General features: G+C 42.6%; 1 protein-coding gene across 3 annotated transcripts in view; it reads left to right on the forward strand.

Moving 5' to 3' along the window:
• cttn (cortactin) overlaps positions 1-25768 on the forward strand; it is a 93738-nt gene that overhangs the window by 24957 nt on the left and 43013 nt on the right. For 2 of the 3 annotated variants that reach the window (XM_072272781.1, XM_072272782.1), the window contains exons 4-7: positions 9042-9171; positions 20199-20309; positions 20955-21009; positions 21770-21880. In XM_072272781.1, coding sequence (XP_072128882.1) covers positions 9042-9171; positions 20199-20309; positions 20955-21009; positions 21770-21880 — 407 coding nt within the window. The remainder of the gene's footprint in view (positions 1-9041; positions 9172-20198; positions 20310-20954; positions 21010-21769; positions 21881-25768) is intronic. The other variant, XM_072272780.1, reaches the window with a different exon arrangement.

Here is a 25768-nt window from a genome sequence, read left to right on the forward strand (position 1 = left end):
ACATTAAAGATTATGATGAGAAGATCGGAGAATAGGGTTGAGAGAGAAAATAAATCAACCATGATTGAATAGCAGACCAGATTTGATCAGCCAAATGACTTGATTCTGCTCCTTGTGGTCTAATTGGCAATGACATTGAACATCAGTGATGGGAGATTTGCATCTCCCTTGTTAGAAATGGTCATTTGTTGGGAACTTATATTTGTAAATGTTACTTGATACATAATCAGCATCTCCAAAAGGATCCTATCACCAAACCTATCTTTGCTTCCCCCTCACAGTATGCAGCTCTATAAGACTCTGGTTAGGCCACACTTGGAGTACTGTGTCCAGTTCTGGTCGCCTCACTATAGGAATGATGTGGAAGCATTGGAAAGGGTACAGAGGAGATTTACCAGGATGTTGCCTGGTTTAGAGAGTATGCATTATGATCAGAGATTAAGGGAGCTAGGGCTTTACTCTTTGGCGAGAAGGAGGATGAGAGGAGACATGATAGAAGTGTTCAAGATAATAAGAGGAATAGATAGAGTGGATAGCCAGCGCCTATTCCCCAGGGCACCACTGCTCAATACAAGGGGACATGGCTTTAAGGTAAGGGGTGGGGAGTTCAAGGGGGATATTAGAGGAAGGTTTTTAACTCAGAGTGGTTGGTACGTGGAATGCACTGCCTGAGTCAGTGGTGGAGACAGATACGCTAGTGAAATTTAAGAGACTACTAGACAGGTAATGGAGGAATTGAAGGTAGGGTTTATATGGGAGACAGGGTTTAAGGGTCGGCACAACGTTGTGGGCTGAAGGATCTGTACTGTGCTGTACTATTCTATGTTCTCACACTTTGCTTTCCACAGGGATTACTCCCTCCGTGATTCCCTTGACTAATCATTCCCTACCTGCTAATCTCCCTCCTGGCACTTATCCCTGCAAGCAGTTAAAGTGCTACACTTGCCCATTCACCTCCTCCCTCACTTCCATTCAGGGCCCCAAACAGTCCTTCCAGGCGAGGCAACACTTCACCTGCGAATTTTGTGGGATCGTGTATTGTGTCTGTTGCTCCCTGTGGGGCTTTCTCTACATTGGTGTCGCTCCATCCACCAAATGCAGAGCTTCCCTGTGGTAAAACACTTCAATTCCCAATCTCGTTTCAACATGTCAGTTCATAGCCTCCTCTTGTGCGATGATGAGGCCACCCTCGGGATGGAGGAGTAACACCTGGTATTCCTTCTGGGTAGTCTCCAACCTGATGGCATGAATATTGATTTCTCCTTCCAGTTAAAAAAAATTCTCTTCCCTTTCCCTTTTCTTCTATTCCCCACTCTGGCCTCTATCTCTTCTCGCCTGCCTATCGCCTCCCCCTAGTGCCCCTCCTCATTCTCTTTCTCCCATGGTCCACCTTCCTCTCCTATTAGATTCCTTCTCCTCCAGTCCTTTACTTTTCCACCCACCTGGCTTCAGCTATCACCATCTAGCCGTGCTCTTTCCCCTCTCCCAACCTTTATATTCTGGCATCTACCTCCTTCCTTTCCTGTCCTGAAGGACAATCATGGTCCAAAACATCAACTGTTTATTCCTCTCCATAGATGCCGCCTGACCTGCTGAGTTCCTCCAGCATTTTGTGTGTGTTGCAAAGAATTTCCAGCAGATATCTGAATGTTGGCTAGGTCTTGCTGTATGCATGTGTGACCTGCTTCATTATTGCAGTCAGCTGTGTGTAGAAAACCATTCCTTTGAGTATTTTAATTTTCTCTGATAAACCACTCAAAACGTGTTGAAAAACTGCTTGGGCAGGTCTTCGTGAAGATTCTGGCTTTTATTGTAATGAGACACAGTTAGCATAGTGGTTAGCACAACGTTTTAGAGTACCCGTGACCCAGCTTCAATTCTGCTGCTGCCTGCAAGGAGTTTGTACGTTCTTCCTGCGACCGTATTGGTTTCTTTTGGGTGTTCCAGTTTTCTCCTACGTTCCAAATGTACCAGTGGATTGGTTGTAAATTGTCCCGTGATTAGGCTTTGATTAAATTTGGGGGTTGCTGGACGGCGTGGCTCGAAGGCCCTATTCCGTGATGAATCACAATAAAATAAACTTAAAAATAAAAACATAAATATATAAAGAAAGTATGGAGAAGAGCAAAGTATGTTGGTCAGTAAACAGGCTTTGGCCTTAACTTCAGTCCTGGACGGTTCAGTAGAATCAGCAGCCAGAGGCAAGCTTTGAATGCTGCTGTCTTCGTACACACCTGTCTTGCCCAGTGGTTTGGCCTGCTGTTCTGTACTGTGTCACTCCACCCAGCTACCAACATTGTGTCTCCCTCCTTTCCACCCCCCCGGGTCACAGACCCAGTCTGCCAGTGCCAAATGTGTGGACTCTCATTTACAATGCGGCTCGATGGCAGGAAGTATTCAGTGATTAGCTGCTTCCTGGATGAATTGTTGCGTATCGAGCAGGAAGCAGAGACTGGGCCTTCAGTGGAGATGGAATCTGTGGAGGGAAATGGAGAGTCAACGCTTCAGTTCAAGGCCCTTCATCTGGACTGGTGCACATGTGTGCTGCTTATCGAAGGTTGGATGTGCCGACAGAGGAGATCGTCCAGAGGAGGTTCATGAGTATGATCCCAGGAATGAAAGGGTTAATGTATAAGGAGTATCTGATGGTTCTGGGCTTGTGCTCACTGGAGTTCAGAAGAACGAGGAAGGAATCTCATTGATATCAATAGAATATTGAAAAGCCTAGATAGTGGACATGGAGAGGATGTTTCCTATAGTGGACGAGTCTAGGACCAGTGAACACAGCCTCAGAATAGAAGCACATCCATTTAGAACAGAAATTAGGAATTTCTTTAGCTGAAGGAATCTGGGGAATTTGTCACCCAATCAGCTATGGGGGCAAGTGATTGGATATGTTTGAAGCGGAGGTTGATAGGTTCTTGATTAGTAAGGGTGTCAAAGGTTACGGGCAGAAAGCAGGAGAATTGGGTTGAGGGGGAAAATGAGTTGGCCATAATGGAACAGACTCGATGGGCTGAATGGTCTAATTGTGCTCCTATGTCTTGATGGTCTAACACAACACAATAAATGGCCATGCTACTCAGTGAAGTTGGTCTGGGCACTTAAAAGCTGTGGTTTGAATCAACATTATCTAGTGGTAACGGTACTATAAATTCTGGATCAAGAATATAAGGTGATGAGAGGCATTGATTATGTGGATAGTCAGAGGCTTTTTCCCAGGGCTGAAATGACATCACAAGAGGGCACAGTTTTAAGGCGCTTGGAAGTAGGTACAGAGGAGATGTCAGGGGAAAGTTTTTTACGCAGAGAGTGGGGAGTACATGGAATGGGTTGCCGGCGATGGTGGTGGAGGTGGATACAATAGGGTCTTTTAAGAGACTCCTGGATAGGTACATGGAGCTTAAAAAAATAGAGGGCTATGGGTTGTCCTAGCTGATTTCTAAATTAAGTACATGTTCGGCACAGCATTGTAGGCCGAAGGGCCTGCATTGTGCTGTAGGTTTTCTGTGGATCACAAATCTGGCATTTATTATGTGAACAACACACATAAAAAATGCTAGTGAACGCAGCAGGCCAGGCAGCATCTATAGGAAGAGGTACAGTCGACGTTTCGAGCTGAGACCCTTCGTCAGGACTAACTGAAGGAAGAGTTAGTAAGAGGTTTGAAAGTGGGAGGGGGAGATCCAAAATGATAGGAGAAGACAGGAAGGGGAGGGATGGAGCCAAGAGCTGGAAAGTTGATTGGCAAAAGGGATATGAGAGGATCATGGGACAGGAGGCCCAGGGAGAAAGGAAAGGGGGAGGGGGGAGGGGGGAAGCCCAAAGGATGGGCAAGGAGTATAGTGAGAGGGACAGAGGGAGAAAAAGGAGAGAGAGAGAGAGAATAATAATAAATAAATAAATAACGGATGGGGTACAAGAGGAGGTGGGGCATTGACGGAAGTTAGAGAAGTCAATGTTCATGCCATCAGGTTGGAGGCTACCCAGACAGAATATAAGGTGTTGTTTCTCCAATCTGAGTGTGGCTTCATCTTGACAGTAGAGGAGGCCGTGGATAGATATATCAGAATGGGAATGGGATGTGGAATTAAAATGTGTTGCCACTGGGAGATCCTGCTTTCTCTACAGTGAAACTATAAAGAGGAACCCAATGACAAAATGGAGATTTATACAGTGCAAAACAAACAAATCTAATATATAATTTAAACTAAGAAAAAAAGCACTCAAAAGAGAATTATGTAAAATTAATATCCACCCCAACCTCCCACTGAAAAAAGAAAAACCTAGGCCAGCCACTTTACAAATAGAAAAAAATCATAATCAGAACATTCAAAACATTCAACCCCAGAGAACTGTAGGAAAAAAATAATATAATGCTGACTACCAAAAGTATAATACAATTCATAACAAAAAAAGTATAACTTTCAAGAAAAAAAGCTGAAATTAAGGGATTGTAGCGTACTAAAAAAAAGGATAAACTTACCGTGAAGAAGCACTATGAAAATATTCAAGAAAAGGTCCCCACACCTTTTGAAACTTTATGTCCCAATTAAGAAGTGAATAATTAATCTTTTCGAGGTCTAAACAGGCCATAATATCATTAAGCCATTTAGCATGAGTGGGTGGGGCAGCATCTTTCCACCCAAGAAGAACCAACCGTCTAGCCAAAAGAGAGGCAAAAGATAATGTTCAGCATTTAGTCATATTCAAGCGCATATTTACTTCACCCGAGGTGCCAAAAAGAGCAACCGGAGGGTTAGGTTCTAAATGACAGTTAAGAATATGAGATAGGGTTAAAAAAACTTCTCTCCAGAATTTCTCAAGACTAGGACAGGTCCAATACATATGAATAAGGGAAGCCTCAGCCCCTTTACACTTATCACAAATGGGACTAATGTCAGTGTAAAGCCGCGATAATTTAGTTTTAGGCATATGAGCCCTGTGTACAACCTTAAACTGCAAAAGGCAGTGGCGAGCACATGAAGGGGTTGAGTTGACTGATTTAAGAATTAAATCCCAAACCGCATCGGATAAGGAGATAATTAGATCTTGCTCCCAGGCAGTTCTGATTTTATGGAAAGGGGCACTCCTCAAAATCACTAACTTATCCCGAATGGCCGATATTAAACCTTTACCCAATGGGTTAGTGCAAAGAAACAAGTCCAGAACATTTCTCTCAGGCATCTCAAGAAAGTTTGATATCAAAGGGTTAATGATATGTCGAATTTGAAGATATCTAAAGAAATGAATATTAGGTAGATTAAACTTTACAGACAGTTGTTGAAAAGTTGCAAAATGATTATCTACGAAAAGATCCTCAAAGCGCCTAATCTCCTTTCTATGCCAGTCGTGAAATGTTGAATCCTGCATAGAAGGTAGGAAAAGCTGATTGTTTAAAATAGGGCTAGAGAGAGAAAAACCATGAAGACCATTACATTTTCTGAACTGAGCCCATATTAAGTATGTCTGATAAGAGAATTAACAATAAGTCTAGGTAAATGACAAGGAAGTGCGGAACTGAGAAGTGCAGGAATTGAAAGATCCTTAGTAGAATTCAACTCCGTTGCCACTCATTTTGGGCAGTCAGACATTGTGGAAGAAAGACCAAAAAATAAGACAATGAATATTGGTTGCCCAATAATATAAATGAAAATTAGGCAAGACCATACCACCTTCCCTTTCAGATTTTTGAAGATGAGCTTTATTAAGGGTGTTTCCCCTGCCATAGATAAGATGAAATAATAGAATCTAACCCATCGACAAAAGCTTTAGAAATAAAAATTGGTAGAGACTGAAATAAATACAAAAATTTTGGAAGGATATACATTTTAATAACATTAATACGACCTACAAGAGACATAGACAAGGGTGACCACTATGTCAAACTCTGTTTTGTAGAGTTTAGGAGATTGGTAAAATTTTCTCGAAAAAGATTCTTAAAGTTCCTTGTTACTGTAATGCCGAGATAAATGAATTGATTATTAACTACTTTAAAAGGGAGGTCCTGAAATACTAAAGATTGTGCTTCTCTATTGATTGGAAAGAGTTCACTCTTATGTAAATTAAGTTTATAACCAGAGAGTTGACTAAATTTATTAAGAAGTGAAAACATTGAGGGTAAGGAGGTGGTTGGGTTTGATATAAAAAATAAAAGATCATCAGCATAAAGGGAAACTTTGTGCTCAACACCTCCCCTCCAAATCCCCATCACTTCAGCACAACTACGAAACACAATGAGAGGTGGCTCTATAGCCAAATCGAGGAGTAAGGGACTTACAGGGCAACCTTGATGAGTGCCACGTTTAAGGCTGAAAGACTGGGACAGCTGAGAATTGGTTAAAACAGAAGTGGTGGGACATGAATATAGCAATTTAATCCATGTAATAAAACTTTATCCAACATCAAATTTTTCTAAAACTGCAAAAAGGTATTCCACTCGACACAATCAAACGCTTTCTCCGCATCAAGAGAAATAAGAGGGTATAATGTTTTCTAATCTACGAGCCAAAACTTTAGCCAAAATTTTAACATCGACATTTAATAAAGAAATCGGCCTATATGAAGAGCACTGTGTCGGATCTTTACCTTTTTTGGCTAAAAGAATGATATATGCCTCGTTGAATGATGCAGGCAATTTACCATGATAAAACTAAAAATAGTTGAGACGAAAGCAGAGAAGAAAATGATTTATAGAATTCTGCTAAAAAGCCATCAGGTCTGGGAGATTTACCCGACTGTAATGCAGAGATGGCAGATGATATTTCCGCTAATGATAATGGTTCATTGAGTTTTGCTTTAAAGTCAGGGGAAAGCGAAGGAATATTTAAACTATTTAAAAAAAAATGTTCAACTGGGATATTCTCATTTAAAGATTCAGAAGTATAAAGTCGATAATAATAGCTCTTGAATGTGACATTGATATCAGAATGATTTGAAGTAATGTTCCTATTTCCCATTCGAATTCTATAATTTGTTGTTTGGCTTTAGAGCGTTTTACTTGGTTAACCAAAAACTTACTGGACTTATCCCTATGAATATAAAATCGGCCGTTACTTTCAAGAAGTTGGCGTTCAACCAGCCGAGTGGCGATAAGGTCAAACTTGGTTTGAAGTTCTACTCTCTCCTTATACAATTCAGGATTTTTAGTCTGGGCATATAATTGGTCTATTGCTTTAATTTAACCAATCAAATCTGAACGCCCTAAGCAGGTCTTTCTTATCAAATTCAGTGTATGAAATTATTTGACCCCTCAGATATGCTTTCATGGCATCCCAGACAACCTGGGATGAGATTTCAGATGACATGTTAGTACTTAGAAAAAAAAGTTATCTGGCCCTTCGTAAATTTTACAAAGTCATTATCCGACAACAGGGTTGGATTAAAATGCCAATGTTTATTCATTTGAGGAGAACCAGAAAAATTTATGGACAGGGTGACTGGAGCATGATCTGAAATCACTATACTCGATGATAGTCGCAAGAGCGAACAGATGGAAGTAGGAGATGTTATTAACTTCAAACTTTCTGCATAATCACTCAGAGTGGAACTGCACGTGCACGTAACGAGAGCTGTATAACTCACCTCCTTCTATCTTGGGCCAGAAACTTATCAATCACCCCCTGCTGTGGACCACTTCTACAAAAAAGGATCCGTATGCTCCACGACTGCTGGATTATGTGTGTACGTGTAGGAGGGGACTATGTTGAAAAATAAATGTGCTAGGTTTTCTAAAATTGACTCCTACCTTAGGACACAAACTTATCAATCACCCCTCGTAGATTCTCTTACATGTGCCCATCAATACCTCCCCGGTTCTCCCACCGGCCACCTACACTGGGGGGGAGGGTATCTTACAGAGGCTAATTAACCCAGCAGTCTTCGGGAGGGGGGAGTAAACTGGGTAGCAGGGAGACGATGTGAGCTCTGGACAGGCAGAAATGGGAGTAGGATTCGAATCTGGGTTTCTGGAAGTGTGAGACAACTACAGTACCCTATTAGTGCAGAGTTTCATCACTGCATCCTGAGACTGCACTCTCCAGCCTGTCGAAACAGCTTCTCAGTGTCCCCTGGATCAATTTCTCTCAAGACTTGGATATCAGAATCACATTTATTACCACTGACATGTTGTGAAACTTGTTCTTTTGCAGCAGCAGTGGAGTGCAATACGTAAAATGTACCATACAGTATAATAAATTTATATTAAAATATTAAGTAAGTAGTGCAAAAGGGAGAGGAAAGAGTACTGAGGTAGTGTTCATGAGTTCATTGTCCATTCAGAAATCTGACAGGGGAAAAAGCTTTTACTAAAACATTGAATGTGTGTCTTCAGGCTCCTGTACCTTGTCCCTGGTGGTAGAAAAATAGAGGGCTGTTTGGTGGGGAAATTCTAGGCAGTTTCTGGAGTAGGTTACACGGTCGGCACAACATTGTGGGCCAAAGGGCCGGTAATGTGCTGTAAATTTCTATGTTTCTACATGATGAATGCTGTCTTTTTCAAGCATCTCCTTTCGAAGGTGTCCTTGATGATGGGGAAGCTAGAGGCCCATGATAAGTTCACAACCCTCTGCAGTTATTTCCTATTCTGTGCAGTGGCCTCTCAACACCAGAGAGTGATGTAGCCAATCAGAATGTACTCCCCTGTACATCTGTAGAAACTTGTTAGTCTTTGATGACATAGCGAATCTCCTCAGACTCCAAATGAAATATAGTCATTGTCACTCCCTCTTTGTAATGACATCAATATTTGTTTCAATTGTCTCAAGGAATATTCTGCAAGAAGAAACAAAAAAAAAATCATTTGATCAAGAAAGAATAGAAAAGAAATGCAGGTTGGATCACTTTGTGGAAATATACAAAGAGGTGCCTCCCTTTCTTGGTCTCTGTTAGATTAAGAAATGCAAATACACCTGGATTTCAGACTAATTTGGGTAATACAAATGCATCCAGATATCAGACTAATTTCAAGTTGAAGTTACTGGAAGGTTGTCCTTTGTACAGTGGGACATCACTTTTAATATTCTCTGTCTCACCCTATTCAGCTTGCACGAACTGAGGGAAAATGTCTCACAAGAGCATAAATCGCTCAAACAGAAAGAGCTAGCGGATGGGCCTAACGCCTCACACGGATATGGAGGGAAATTTGGGGTCCAAGACGATCGTATGGATAAGGTAAGGAGTGTGGACTTCTGAACAAACTGGAAAAAGCAGATGGCTGTAAGGAAAAAAAAAGTTTGAAATAAAGACAGAAAAAGCTGAGGCAACATGCACAAGGTACTGGAAACACTTAGCAGGTCAGGCAGCATCTATGGAGGAGAATAGCGATCGACATTTTGCGCTGACATTTGTGTTCATCGATCGGCTTGAAACTTCAACTGTTTATTCCCCTCCATAGATGCTGCCTGACCTGCTGAGTTCCTCCAGTAGTTTGTGTGCATTGCTCAAGATATTCAGCATCTGCAGAATCTCTTTTCAGTCCTGAAATATTTGACCACTGCCCTCCTGGTTCCGAACCTTCCAAGTGGTCTTGGGCCTCATGCCTCTTCAAGGAAGCACGGGGTCAATGCTCCTTTTGTTCAACCAATGTTTAGTGTGAAATAAATGGTGTTTTTTCCTTTCTGTTGGTGGGAGCTTGATGTTGGCTAATTTTCTGCTGTTTCTTTTCTGTCACATCGCGATTATAATTAGAATGCCTGGATTGAGTTGTAAAGCATTTTGGAGCATTCTGAAAGGAATATGGAAAGCATTAAATGCAAACCTCTTTCCTGAAAGGGAGCAGCAAGTCTGCTTGTTATAAAGAAAGTGGACTACATGTTGAGCAGTAACTCTTTGTCTTTTCTTTAGCAGGGTAGGTACTCTTGTTTTCACTTTCTTTTTTAGTATCTAGAGTTGCCTCTCTCCAGCAAAACTTCCTGAAGTAATTTTAAACAGTTTGCTCTGTTTTGGAAAGCAAAAAATTCATGCCACTTTAAATTTCTTCCCTCCCCCCTCCCCCAGGCAGTTAATCTGATCAACCATTCTAGTTAGCCCAACCCCACCCCACTCTATTAACTCAGTCACTGCACTGTAAACACTTTAAACCACTTTTTATAATGTTTACATTCTAAATACATGCTGGAATTATGTGTTTATTCACATTTTATTCCATATTTGTCTTTCTAACTTTGCGTAAGTGTTGAACATTTTTGTTGCATGTAGCACAGCAACTGCCTAATACATCTAAATCGTGCATAAAGTTTACTTGATCAAAAGTAACACACACAAATGCTGGAGGAAGTCAGAAGGTGAGGCAGTCTCTATGGATGAGAGAAAAAAAAGCCAAAATTTTGGGCCAAGACGCTTCATCAGGTCTTGGCATCTCAGCAATATTTCCAACATCCGCAGAAAATCTTTGTGATTATATCCTTAATTGAAAGAGTGTGAGTGATTAAATGTCCTCCTCACCCAGGACAATACCCTCTTCTCATTGCTGCCCTCAAGGTGCAGGTACAGGAGACTGAAGGCACACACTGAACGATTCAGGAATAGCTTCATCCCCTCTGTCTTCGGATTTTTGCTTGGTCTTTTGTACTACTTGTTTGTTATTTATGTGTCTTATTGTAACATATAGCAATTCTTTAATGTATTGCACTGTACTGCTGCAAAACAACACATGTCATTGATAATAAATCTGAAAGCAAGGGGTCCCTCCTGAACCCTTATGAACCACTGGAGTGATATCAACCAGAGTGGTGTTCAGTTCTTGTAGTCGGAAAGATGGGAGGGTATTTTAAAAGCACTTGAAAAGATTTATGAGAATAGTTACTACAATCAGAAGGTTATAAAGGCTAAGATTGTGTTCAGAAGCTGAAAAGAAAGGTGATGGAAGTACAGGCAATCCCCAACTTTTGTTGTCCCATAAATCAGAAAAGGCCGCTTTCTATACCTCCCCATTTCATGTTGCTCAACATCAGCTGCTTATAATTGTTTCCATTCAATGTTTTATATTCACCCTAATAATGGCCCATCATTAGTTGGGTCAACCAGGGATGTTGTATCCTGGCGATCGCAAGTACGTAAACCAGGGCAGTAGGGTATGGACTGCAAGCTGCTGCCCGTGCAACAGCCCCTCTCGCTCCACACCGCTGCTGAACTCAAAGGAATGGCAGAAGTCGATACAGTTTGGCACCAGTGTTGAACTCAAAATAGGACTGCATTAGGGACTCCAGCTCTGGATTTTTCCTTGGGGTTTATTCCTGAAGCCTTCCCCATGAGTGGGTATAGCTACAAGGCTGTGGAAATTTGAGATCAGAGTTTTCCTTCTCAGTGAGCTGCCAACCACAGCTGATGAGCCCCATCTGCCCAGAGCAACTGGTTTTAAGGTGCCAGTAACCAGCCTTTGCTCTTTTTCCTGTCAATAGAAATGATTCCGCTGGGCTTAGTAACTAAGCCACATGTAAACAGCAGGAGCTGGACTTGGTTGGCAGGGGCTATTCGGGCTGCATGCCATTGGGAGTATTTAGTAGGTAGTGAGAGCTTATCCCCGCTACCCCACCCCTGGCTATAACAACCTTATGGAAACATTCACCCTCCTACCCATAATTACATTAATGGAACATGCACTCAATGGCCACTTTATTAGGTACACCTGCACATCTGCTTCTTAATGCAAATATCTAATCAGCCCGTCATGTGGCAGCAATTCAATGCATAAAAGCATGCAGACCAAACATCAGAGTGGGAAAGAAATGTGATCTAAGTGACTTTGACCATGGAATGATTGTTGGTGCCAGATGGGGTGGTTTCAGTACCTCAGAAACTGCTGATCTCCTGGGATTTTCATGCACAGGGGTTCCCATCCTGAGGTTCACAGACCCCCTCAGTTAATACTATGTGTCTATGGCATGAAAAAGTTTGGGAACCCCTGCTGTCCCCTTTACAGAATGGTGGGAAAAAGAAAAATGTCCATTGAGCTGTGGTTCTGTGGGGGGAAAACACCTTATTAATGAGAGAAGTCAGAGGAGAATGGCCAGACTGGTTCAACGTGACAGTAACTCAAATAACCCTGTGTTACATCAGTGGTGTGTAGAAGAGCTTCTCTGAATGCACACCATGTTGAACTTTGAATTGGATGGGCTTACAGCAGCGGATGATCACTTGTATCCAATAAAGTGGCCACAGTGTCTACTGTATCCATTTATTAATCCCACAGAACATTTTAGTTTTATGCTCACAACATGCTGGAGTAACTCAGAAGGTCAAGCAGCATCTATGGAGGGGAATAAACAGTCAACATTCCGGGCCAAGACCCTTCACTCTGACATGCTTCAACTCCATTTTATCCCACTTGTTTAGTCCTTTCTCACCCACATTTGTGACACTTCACATACTCTTAATCTCTTCAAACACTTTCAGTTCCCTGGCCCTGATTGCCTCATTTCCATCACGAAGGGCCACTTCCTGTGCTACACTATCCGATGCTCCAAGGTTCTTGAGGAAGTGGTGCTGGCGGACATTAATCGGGGAAATGTCGAGAGCTGAGTTCAAGTTCAAGATTATTGTCATTCAACCATATATGTGTACACCACCAAATGAAATAATGTTCCTCTGGACCAAGGTGTACAAACACAGTACATATCACTCACACCACAGCACATAAAGTAATATTAGCACAAATAAATTAACAAATAATAAAGTCTATCCCAGAAGATTGACATTTAATATAAGATGCATTTAGGTCACAAGTTAAAATTGCTAGCGCTTCGTATCTGCTGAGAGTTGGGTGGTGGCAGGAGTTCATTGGTTTCATGCCCTGGGAGAAGATGTTTTCCCATCCTAACAGTCCTTGTCCTAATGCTAAGGTACCTCTTGCCTGATGTTAGTTATAGTAAGCAATATTAAAAAAAATGTAATGCAAAAAGGAAGCAAAATAGCGAGGAACGCACACAAAATGCTGGAGGAACCCAGCAGGTCAGGAGCCTTTATGGAGACGAATGTTTCAGTCTGAGATGAGGTTACGTTCATGGGCCGTTCAGAAAGCTTACTGCAGAGAAGAAGTTGTTCCTAGAACATTGAGAGTGAGTTTTCAGACTCCTATACCTCCTCCCTGATGGTAGTTGTGAGAAGAGGGCATGTCCTAGGTGGTGAGGGTCCTTGACAGTGATGCTGCCTTCTTGAGGCATTGCTTCTTCAAGAAGTCCCTGATGGATCAAAGAGATTGTGGGACGGATGGGAGGGGCTCATGACAATGCTGAAGGCTTAGCGTACACAGTGATCCTGATAAGTATCTCAGCTGGGTGGAAGAGAGACCTGATGGTTCTCTCAGCAGACCTTTGTAGGGTCTTGCAGTCAGAAGCCCTGCAATTCCTGTACCAGACAGTGATGCAGCAGCTCAGAAGACTCAATGGTGCTCCTGTAAAATTTGGTTAGATTGAGAGGTGGGGGCCCCCCCCCTCACATTAGACTCCACAGAAAGTGGAAGTGCTGCTGTGCTTTCTTGAGGTATATTCTTGGGTTAAGGTCAGCCATTTAAGAAGAGAAATATCTTGAAGTGTGATTGTAATTCTTTGGAATTCTCTTTTCGGAGGCTTTGTGATTTCAATCACTGAGTTTATTTGAGGCAGGGGAGTTTGCTTTTTGGGTCTGAAGGGGGTCTGTGACAATGGGTGTCACCTGGGGAACGAGTGATGGAGAATGGGTGAAATAGGGCATCTTCTATTGTATTGAATACTATACTTACATCTTTTAAGAGATACTTGGACAGGTACAGGGAACAGTTTAGTGCAGGGTTTCCCAACCTTTTTAATGCCAGTGAGCTTTACCGTTAAGCAAGGTGCCCCTGGACCCAGGTTAGGAATCCCTGGTTTAGAGGGATATGGATGGAATGCTGGCAAATGGGACGAGCTTACATGAACAATTTCATGATCATGAACCAGTCAGGCCAAAGGAGCTGTTTCCATGTTATAGGTCTCTAGGGATCATATTGAGGCAACATCTGTGTCTACGTTGTACTTAGATGAACTTCTTGTTCCCAGCTCAAAATCTGATAGCAAGTGTGATGCAACTGAAAACAGGAAATTCTGGCAAAACTACTTCTGTGGAGACAGCAACAAAGTTAACATTTTGGGTCAAAGACATTTAACAGGAAGGTCAATGTTTAAAAAAATTAAAGATGTTAAACTGCAGCAAAATAGTTATACAGAAGTGAAGCTCTGAAGGAATGTAGGCTAAGCCATTTGCTGTATGAGAAACTAAATTAAGTTGTAACTCCTTGTGAATGTGAAATATGTTTTCCAGCTAATCTCTCACCTTTCTGTCTTGCTTTTGTGGAGAGGTGTTCTAGACTTCCTGGTGACTTCCCATAGGAGCATCTTCTCACTCCCACTGACTTGCTGGGTTGCTGGGATTTTGAACGTGAGTGGGGTAGAGGTAATGATCTAAAATTAGCAGCTACAAATAAGAGTATCTAATAAATCTTGTGTAGGAAATTAGACAAAACTTCGCTATGAACATAGTTCTACTTCAAAGAATAATTGTGGCAAACATTGATGTAGTTGAGGGGAAGTTAAAGAAATCTGGAGGAGGAAGAGATGGAGAGAAGCAATGGTGGGTTTTGATGGAGAGAATAGGAGGAGCACAAGTGCTAGCATGGATCCATTGGGCTGAATGGCCATTATCTGTGTGGGTGTCTCTGCAGCATAGAACAGCACAGCCCAGGAACAGACCCTCTGAACCACAATGTCCAAATGTATTGGAGAGAGAGCGAGCTGGGAGAGCTCCTACAGCTTTTTTGGGACCAGTTAAATGTATGATCACAGGAACGGCATCTGCTGTAGAATGACCTATCTGTGAAAGAGCTTTAAACTGATTCTGCGTGTACTTTTAATGTATATTTTAAGTTTCATTAGGTAAATGAAACTTTGTGTATCATACTCGCAGTTACTAATCCAGACTGCAAAGTTGCAGCAAACTTTCTAATCTTTTAGTACTTCGTTTTCTTTTTGAGGGGTGATCTAGCAGAGGTTTATAACATTATAAGAGGCATAGATAGAGTGGACAGACAATATTTTTTCCCAAGGGTTTAACTGTCTTAATACCAGAGGGCATGCATTTAAGGTGAGAGGGGGCAATTTCAAAGGAGAGATGAGGGGCAATTTTTTTACACGGGGTGGTGTGGGCCTGGAACGTGCTGTGTGGGGTGGTAGAGACAGATACATTAGAGACTTTTAGAAGATCCTTAGATGAGCACATGGAGGGAGGGAAATATAAGGATATAGACATTCTGGAGGCAGAAGAGATTAGTTTTGTAGGCCAAAGGGCCTGTTCCAGTTCTGTGTTCTATTTTAACAGTTCATTGTCTCATTTCATCAAAGTAAACGGGAACTTTGAAGCCAGCATTAACGCAGTTCTTATCCTGCAATTGACAAAGAACAGTTTGACATTGATCAGAATCAGAATCGGGTTAAATATCATTGACAGATGTCCTGAAATTGTTTGTTTTGCAGCTGCGGTACAGTGCAATACATAATTTAAAAAAATATATAAATTACGAAAAGAAATGTGACTGTATTAAATAAGTAGTGCAAAAAACTAGTGAGGTAGCCTACAGGGGTTCATTGTCTGTTCAGAAATCTGGTGCCGGAGGTGAAGAAGCTATTCCTAAAATGTTGAGTGTTTGTCTTCAAGTGTTTGTGCCTCCTTCCTGATGGTGGCAATGAGAAGAGGGCATGTCCTGGGTGATGGGGGCCCTTAATGATGTTTGCCACCTTTTTGAGGCGTCACCTTTTGAAGATGTTCTTGATACTGAGGAAGCTAGTACCTGTGCTGGAGCTGGCTGTGTTTGCAACTTTCTGCAGCCTTTTCTGATCCTGGTCAGTGGCCCTTCCACACCAGACGGTGATGCAACCTGTTCGAATGCTGTCCAAGGTACATCTGTAGAAATTTGCTAGCGTGTTTGGTGACATACCAAGTCTTCTCAAACTCCAAATGAAATATGGCCATCATCTTGTCTTCCTTGCAATTTGCATCAATATACTGGGCCCAGGATAGGTCTCCAGAGATGAATACGCCCAGGAGATCGAAACTGCTCACCTGCTGATCCCTCACTGTGGACTGTTGTGTGTTCCTTTAACGTCCTTCTGAAGTCCATAATCAGTTCTTTGGTCTTACTGACGTTGAATGCAAGGTTGTTGCTGCGATACTCCACAACTACCTGATCTATCTTCTTGCTCTTGCACATCTCCTCATCATCATCTGAAATTCTGCCTACAGTAGTTGTGCCATTGAACACCTCCCTCTGCAACTGGATCCTAGACTTCCTGACTGGGAGATCTCAGTCAGTCCGGATCGGGAGCAGCATCTCCAACACCATCACACTGAGCACGGGGGCCCCCCTGGGCTGTGTGCTCAGTCCACTGCTGTTCACTCTGCTGACCCACGACTGTGCTGCAACACACAGCTCGAAGCACATCATCAAGTTCGCCGATGACACGACCGTGGTGGGTCTCATCAGCAAGAATGATGAGTCAGCATATAGAGAGGAGGTGCAGCGGCTAACAGACTGGCGCAGAGCCAACAACCTGTCTCTGAATGTGAACAAAACAAAAGAGATGTTGACTTCAGGAGAGCACGGAGCAACCACGCTCTGCTGAACATTGACGGCTCCTCCATTGAGATCGTTAAGAGCACCAAATTTCTTGGTGTTCGTCTGGTGGAGAATCTCACCTGGTCCCTCAACACCAGCTCCATAGCCAAGAAAGCCCAGCAGTGTCTCTACTTTCTGCGAAGGCTGAGAAAAGTCCATCTCCCACCCCCCATCCTCACCACATTCTGCTGAGTATGTATTGAGAGCATCCTGAGCAGCTGCATCACTGCCTGGTTCGGGAATTGCACCATCTTCGATCGAAAGACCCTGCAGTGGATAGTGAGGTCAGCTGAGAAGATCATTGGGGTCTCTCTTCCCGCTATCACAGACGTTACACCACACGCTGCACCCACAAAACTAACAGTATTGTGAAGGACCCCACGCACCCCTCATACAAACTCTTCTCCCTCCTGCCATCTGGCAAAAGGTACCGAAGTATTCGGGATCTCACAACCAGACTGTGCAACAGTTTCTTCCCCCAAGCCATCAGACTCCTCAATGCTCAGAGTCTAGACTGATGTCTACATCAATTATTATTATATTGTAATTTGTCCTCTACTGTGCCTATTGTCTTGTTTATTAATTATTGTACTGCCCTGCACTGTTTTGTGCACTTTATGTAGTCCTGTGCAGGTCTGTAGTCTAGTGCAGTTTTTATGTTGTTTTACGTAGTCTAGTGTAGCCTTGTGCTGTCTCACATAGTCTAGTGTAGTTTTGTGTTGTTTCATGTAACACCAGGGTCCTGGAGGAACATTGTTTCGTTTTTACTGTGTACTGGACCAGCAGCTTATGGTTGAAATGACAATACACTTGACTTGACTTGACCTGACCATTGGCAAATTTATAGATGGTGTTTGATCTGTGCCTTGGCACACAGCCATGGGAGTAGAGTGAGTAGAGCAGCGGGCTAAGCACACATCCTTGAGGTGTGCCAGAGTTGATGAGATGTTATTTCCAATTCGCACAATCCACGTGAGTGCAACTGGGTGATATTCATTGAGAGTGACCAAGGGTGTGAACCCAGTGTAAAGTGAATCTGATGCCTCTAATTTCTTTTGACAGCTGCAACCATTGTTCTGAGCAGGAAATTTTTACACCGCCTGAAAACTGCGCTGCACTTTAAATGTTTTTTTTTGTAATATGCATACTATGAATATTTAGAATGAATATTGAAGCTCACAGATGATTTTATTTAATATTTGAAAGGTATGATGAAATACAGTACAACAAAGAAAATCTTCCATGTTCTGTAAAGTTTTTCTAGTTGCGTCCAACTCCAGCTGCGCGGCAACAAGGGCAATGTGCGCGGGAGTATTTCAGTTACTGCACTGCCGTGCACTCACGCAGCTTAGAGGGAAACAGCGATCTGATGCTGGGATGTACTGAATTTAACTGTGTTGGCGTTGAATCTGTAAAGTTCGAAGTAAATTTATTATCGAAGTACATGTATGTCACTATATAGGACTCTGTGATTCATTTTCTTTTGTGCATACCAGTAAATCCATAATTGAATAATACCCATCACAGAATCAATGGGCGTTTGGATGCTACTCCACAAGCATAAACCAGAAGTAGCAGGTATTCACATAGAAATGTGCGCACAGTTGTTCGTTGTGTCAATGACAGTGGATCACAAAATGCTTCCCATTGTATCTGTTCTGACATTGAATGTTCTCATTGTGGCCTTGTTTACATTTCTGATCCAGATAGTCAGAATCAGTCTAGGGTTTAATATCACTGGCATGTGTTGTGAAATTTGTTAACTTAGCGGCAGCAGTACAATACAATACATGATAATATAGAAAGAAAAAAATAAGTAAATCAATAACAGTAGGTATACATATGCATGTTGAATAGATTTTAAAAAGTGCAAGAACAAGTAATATACATATTTAAAAAATGAGGTAGTGTTCATGGCTTCAATGTACATTTAGCAATCATATGGCAGAGGGGAAGAAGCTGTTTCTGATTTTTTTTGAAGGGCTTCACATTTCCCATGGCTTCATTAAGCTCCCGATTGTGTGTTTGTGCATATTAGGGGAAGCTGCAGTCACAGAATGACTACAATAACACACACAAAATGCTAGAGGAACTCAATAGGTCAGGCAGCGTCTAGAGAAGGAAGTGAATAGTTGGCATTTTAACCTGAGACTCTGAAAGTCTGAACTCCACTATTCCCAACTTGGTTATTACTTGTCAACTTATTCTCCCTCCCCCACCTCCCCACTGACCTTCTTATTCTGATTTCTGCCCCCTTTCTTACCAGTGCTGACGAAGGGTCTCAGCCTGAAACTGTTGGCTGTTCATTTCCCTCCAAGGATGCTGCCTGCCCTGCTGAGCTCCTGCACCATTTTGTGTGTGTGTTCCTCAAGATTTCTAACATTGGAAGTCTTTCCTGTGTCTCCAGAATGACAATAGTAACTCCTTTTTAGCAACTTGTAGCACGACCAGAGGCCATTCAACTCTTGCATCCATACTGGCCTTAACCCCACAAGGAGCAATCCCAGTCCCCTGCTCTGTCTGTAATTCTTAAAATTGCAGCAGACCAGCTCCTTGCCCATTTGTGTTTTAAGTGCAATGAGGGTGTTTGCCTCTATCAGCTGTTCAATGTATTTCCAGATCACTTACAACCTCTGAAGGAATCATAAACTTTTTTTGACTAAACTTTACCATCCTGTGTTATTTTAAATCCTTTCCCCCTGAAGTTTTTAGTCCAGAAGTTCTGAACTTTTTTTATGCCATGGACCAATACCGTTAAGAAAGGGGTGCATGGACCCAGGTTGAGAACCCCTGTTAGATCTTAAGACATAGGAGCAGAATTAGACCATTTGACCGATTGAGTCAGCTCTGTCATTCCATTGTGGCTGATTTATTATCTCTCTCAACCCCATTCTCCTGCCTTCTCCCCATAACCTTTGATGCCCTTTAATAATCAAAATGCCTATCAACCTCCACTTTAAATATATCCAATGACATGGCCTTCACAGTTGTACGTGGCAATGAATTCCACAGATTCAGCACCCTCTAGCTAAAGAAATTCCTCCTCATCTCTGTTCTAAAGGGACATACTTGTATTCTAAGGCTGAGCCCTCTGGTCCTAGACTCCCGTGTTGTAGAAACATTCTCTCCATGTCCACTCTATCCAGGCCTTTCAATATTCGATAGGTTTCAATGAGATCCCAGCACCCGCCCCCCCCCCCCCCCCATTGTTCTAAACGCCAGCCAGTCCAGGCCCAGAGCCATCAAATGCTCTTCATGTGTTAACCTTTTTATTCCTGGGATCATTCTTGTGAGCCTCCTCTGGAACCTCTCGGTAAAGAGAAATAAAGCAAACCAATGTATCTTTCTTTCTTTTATTTACATCAATGAAGTCTTTTCCCGTGTGTGACTATTTTAACTGGACCACTTTTCTTCCCCTCCTGAATAGCTAGTCCTCTACCAGAACACCATATAGTAAACGCTGGAGGAACTCAGCAAGTCAGACTGTATCTATGGAGGGGAATAAACAGTCCTCAACTAGAAGTGCTTTGTGATATTAAAGCAGCCATTTTAATGTGAAAATCTCTTGTTTTTGCAGTCAGCCGTTGGACATGAGTACTTTGCGAAACTCTCCAAACACTGTTCTCAGACAGACTCTGTTAAAGGATTTGGTGGGAAGTTCGGTGTACAGAAGGACAGGGTAGATAAGGCAAGTACCATAGCTACCTGTGTGTAATCGATTGGACGTGGGTGTTAATGTACAGTCCCTTTTGTGTCCTGGTTATCAAGATGGTCTGAACCACCCCATGCTTTAGAACTTGCATTCAATGTTATCCAACTTATTGGAAGGACTTGCCTGTGATCAAGTCAATCGATATCTTTGAAGGAGTTAAATACAGTATTGCGCATCAGAAGCTCGGATTCCTGAGACTTGCGGGTAGGGGTAGCGTTAAATATCATCTGAATTTCTGTCCCCTGGGTTAGACTTGGGGTCCAACCTGTTCTCTTGGGTGGATGTAAGGTTTACAGCGGTAGTCCTCTGCATCAAGGCAAGGGCGTTCTCCTACTCTGCCTACAAAACTTATTCCACACACAAGCTCTATCCCACTGGGAGCTCCCAGGAAACCCAAGTCTTTGGGTTCTGGGGGCCGGAGGTGGGGTGCCGGTGGGGAAGGTGGGAACAACATGGTTGCAAAGCTAAAATTTAAATGAGATGATGGCAGGACACAACCAGGAATGGAGCCTGCTTATTTGACTCTTGAGCAGACCTCTTGAATGATACACGTGTTGGATTACTTTTGCAAAGATGCTCCCAGTGCAGTCTAAGTGAAGGATTTCTACTTCTCTCTTTCAGTCTGCTGTGGGGTTTGAATATGAAGGCAAGACTGCCAAGCACGCATCGCAGAAAGGTACTGTGCTTTCAGTGGTTGGGATTTAGACTGGGAACACATGTGCCGATATCTTGTTATATACCCTCAGAGAATTTCTGACGTTTTTTTGAATAGGACTTTTGCTTTACTGGAAATGGATCGAATGCTCTTCCTCTGTGCTGTAAGATTCTCTATAATGATCTCTCAAAATTCGTTACATGTGATTTGTTTTTCATGCATGAGCCTCTACTTGAGTTGTCTCTCGTATGTTTTATGGGATCTTCCAGTGAACCACTACCAGACTACCTAACCAGATGTTCTTTATTTTAGTCTGATGCCAATTGCATCTTAATTTTAATTCAGCTGTTCCGTCTAATGTGTGCTTATAGTTTATTATTGGTTGTAAAATGGATGTATTTTGTTGGAATACAGAATGCTCTGGGAGCAGTTCTTGTCAATTGGACAATATCTTGCCCTTTCTTCTGATATTGCCTCTTCCCAGATTTTCAGAACTAACAAAAAGAAATGGCAGGCTAACTCTTTGAGTTAAATTCGCAACTATTGGGCCACTGCCTTGTGTACTTTTGGAGCCAATGCAACATAACACTCCAGCAATATTAACTTCCCATTACCAATGCAGTATCCTAAATTAGAATGAAAGGTAGTTATTTTCTCTGGTACTGCTTCATAACTGGGCTGCCTCTTGTTGCTTAATCATGGGGGAGTTGGTGCATTTCTGCCGCAGTCGATGATTATGCATGCTGCACTGTTGATGCTTTTGCTGTGTTGAATTATTCAGACTACAGTACTGGTTTTGGGGGGAAGTATGGAGTGCAAGCTGATCGAGTGGACAAGAGTGCCCTAGGCTTCGATTACCAGAGCAAACCTGAGATTCATGAATCACAGCGAGGTGTGTCCTTTTTCTTCTTCCAATCATTTCTCATTCTTCAGCTGCAGCGGGAGGGTATGGTTTACATTTGGTGATGTTGGTGCTTCGGGGGAGGGGGGGGCATCATTTGGCACACTCTTCCTGGATTTGCGACTGACCTGTTATGACTCTCTCTGCATTTCTGCTTTAATTCCACCAACTGTCTTCCCTCGTTGAAGTGGAATTATCAGCGTTTCCTTTTGAAAGGTTTGTAACCCCTCAGATTCTAGAGGTTTTCCTGTGCATTTGGGTTGGAAACTGTTGCCTCGTAAATACCAGAGCATTCTGTAGAGCGAGGCTGCAGAGGACGTGAATATGATAAATGTCAGTGCTCAAGCAGATCGACTGAAACTAGAGCGGAGCATTACAGGAAAAATCCAGCGTTGGTACACGGCTGGAATGCAGTAGAACCGGTCTTCCTGAAATTTCCCCTTGCAAAGCAGGTTCAGGCTAAAGGCTTCGACAATAAGACGTCAACACTGAAGTCATTAATATAAAATAAGAGACCTTTTCCTTCTCCTTTATGGGAATTGCGAGTGTTCCATTATTTTATGAAACTGGGGGTTGAACTTGGGGAAAAGAATTTAATAGACCATTGATCAAAAATCATGTTTTTTTTTACAGTTGTGCTTAAAAGTTCAAGAGCCTTCATGTGTTTCCTAAGGCCCCCTTACGTAGTCATTATCTTGACTGTTCTGTTACCCTCTAAAGCAGGGGTTCCCAACCTTTTTTGTGCCTTAGACTCCTACCATTAACTGAGGGGTCCATAGACCCCAGACTGGGAACCTTCTATCTAAATAGTGTATGATGTATTGATTGATTGAGATATACCGTGGAATAGGCCTTTCTTGCATTTCGAGTAACCTCCGATTTAACCCTAGCCTCATCACGGGGCAACGTACAATGACCAATTAGCCTACTCGCCAGCACGTCTTTGGACTGCGGGAGGAAACTGGAGCACAAGGAGGAAACCCACACGGTCATGGGGAGAAACATACAAACTCCTTGCCTTTGCATTTCCACTTGTGCACATTAAGTTTTGCCTGCCGTGGATCTCCCTTCTGTCATGTCTTACTTAACCCAGACATGAGGTAATGTCTGATCTCTGTTTGTTGGTTCCATCAAGGTTTCCACACTCCAGGTGCAGTTTAGAGAATGACAATCACCCATCCTTTCCAAAGCAGTTTTCAAGAATTAGCAAATGAGAAAAGTCTGCAGAACCTTATATTGTTTGCATTCTATCATTTTTTTCTGTTAGCTCAGCATCATCATTTTCTCAAATAAATAACGTTGGTGAATATACTGTTTTTAACTAAGTTACTTCAAAATTTGTTGGGCACGTGGACAAGTGGTTAAGGCATTCGTCTAGTGATCTGAAGGTCGCTAGTTTGAGCCTCAGCTGTGGCGGTGTGTTTGTGTCCTTGAGCAAGGCACTTAATCACACATTGCTCTAGTCTGTACGAGGAGTGGCGCCCCACACAGATTTCCAATCTGCGCCTTGTAAGACATGAAAATGCCCGACGCAGGCCTCTCATGGTCTGAGTCGACATTCCCCCCCTACTTCAAAATTGCCATGGATGATCATGGTCTTGACCATGATTGTTCTTAGCAAATTTTTCTATAGAAGTAGTTTGCCATTCTAGTGTCTTTAAAAAGACGGGTGACCCCAGCCATTATCAATACTCTTCAGAGATTGTCTGTCTGGCTTCAGTGGTCGCATAACCAGGACTTGTGATAGGCACCAGCTGCTCGTACAACCATCCACCACCTGCTCTCATGACTTTCATGACTCTGATCGAGGGGGCTAAGCAGGTGCTACACCTTGCCCAGTGGTGACCTGCAGGCTAGCGGAGGGAAGGAGTGCCTTACACCTCCTTTGGTAGAGACAGATCTCCAGCCCACCACCCGATTGGACATGGCACATGATGATGATGAGATCAAAATTAATGCATCTTCCTCCTTGTGTTAAAGTATTTAATCATCATGTTCAAAATAGCTTATACATTATACCAGCTCCAGTATAGTAGATGGAATAACTTTTCTGTGTAAGAAGAGAGCTCCTTGTTCTGATTGCTCCCTTGTTGATGGTTCCCATTGATAAGCTTCTAATCTAAGACAGTAGATTATTTACTGGATAGTGATCTAGTTGACCTGAATGTACAGCTAGACTCGCTGGTATCTGTATATCTGTGGATGTCAGGTCTTGATAATTGCTTTATTCATCAGATTCAACTGGTTCAGTTGAATCTGATGAATCCTGTTGCACTTGTTTTGAAATCTATCACCTCCCCTGTCAGAGATGGTTGGACTGCTCAGTATCCATGTGTCTGTTGTACAGTACCGTGCAAAGTTATTAGGCACATATATATAGCTAGGGTGCACAGTACTGTATTTGCCAATGTTGAGTGGAGAGTAAGTTTGTAAAACTGTCGGGAGTGAAGGATGTTGGGAATGGCAGAGGTGGAGCGCTGCGCACACACCCAGCCCTGAGACACCAGGCAAGGTCACTTCCAAACAATTCCAAACAGAATGTCTCTCTGGCGCTTCCCCTCTCCCTTCACTCAACCATGATTACCCTTTCCCTGCCCCCTTCCTACTCTCAGTCCACAAAAGAATCAGGTTTATCATCACTCATATATGTCATGTAATTTGGGTTTTTTTGTGGCAGCAGTACAGTGCAATAACTACAGCATTGTGCAGAAGTCTTCGGCATCCCAGCTACATATCTGTGCCTAAGACCTCTGCACAGTTCTGCACATTAGTTTCACAAGAGCAGCAGTCAGTTTTGGAGTGTCTGACCAGTTGAGTAGCTTTACTACTATGGGATCACGATGCATAGTAATAATGCCGAAGCCAGTTTTAATATGCATTGGTCGCATGGCAGCCTGGTGTGGAAGCACCAATGCACAGGATTGCAAGAGGCTGCAGGGGGTTGTAGACTGAAGTCAGTTCCACCACGGGCTCAACCCTTCCCATCATCAAGGACATTTCAGCATGCCGTGCCTCAGGAAGACGCATCCATCATTCTGGGTCCTCGTGCCATTTCATTTGTACATCAGTTTCACAAGAGTAGCAGTTAGTTTTGGAGTGTTTGAGCTGTTTAGTAGCTTTATTACTATGGGATAGAGGCATAAGCACGAATGCCGTGGCTGGTTTTAATGCATTGGATCATAAGTGGCCGAAGAGGATTGTAGACTTGGCCTGTTCCATCTCTCGTTATAACTCTCCCAATTTTTGAGGACATCTAGAGATCCTCAAGAAGGCAGCATTCATTATTAAGGACCCTCACTGTTGGAACCTGGCTTCTTCTCAATATACCATCAGGGCGGAGTTACAGGACACACGCTCATCGTTTTAGGAGCTTCTTCCCCTCTGCCATCAGGTTCCTCAACAGTCCATGAATACTACCTCACTATTCCTCCTTTGCACAGTTTTGTTTCATTTGTTTTGCAACCTGTATTCTTTTGTTATGCCTGTTCTGTACTGCTGCCACAAAACAGGTAATTTTCTGACGTATGTGAATGACAATAAACCAGAGTCTGATTCTAATAACCACAAGAGAGGGGTGTTGAGTAGTTGGTTTGAACCGTTGAGGTTCACATGTTCTAGATCCTCCCACGTTGCTGTTGGGTACAGAGTTTTAAGATTTGAACAAGTGACCACGAAAGAACATAGAACATAGATTCTGAAATATCTTAAGTCTCCAAAATTATATTGATCTCACCCTTTTGGATTGGATAATTGTAAAGACATACATTTCTTTAAACAAAGACATTTTTTCTGAGTGCTTTATTACCAACTTTATTTTTTGATAACCTCAAGATAAAGCCATTCTCGCTAAAGGAAATGGCTGGAACCTGGGTGATAGCG

This window comes from Mobula birostris, chromosome 11 (assembly GCF_030028105.1).
Source record: "Mobula birostris isolate sMobBir1 chromosome 11, sMobBir1.hap1, whole genome shotgun sequence".
Classification (NCBI taxonomy): Eukaryota; Metazoa; Chordata; class Chondrichthyes; order Myliobatiformes; family Myliobatidae; genus Mobula; species Mobula birostris.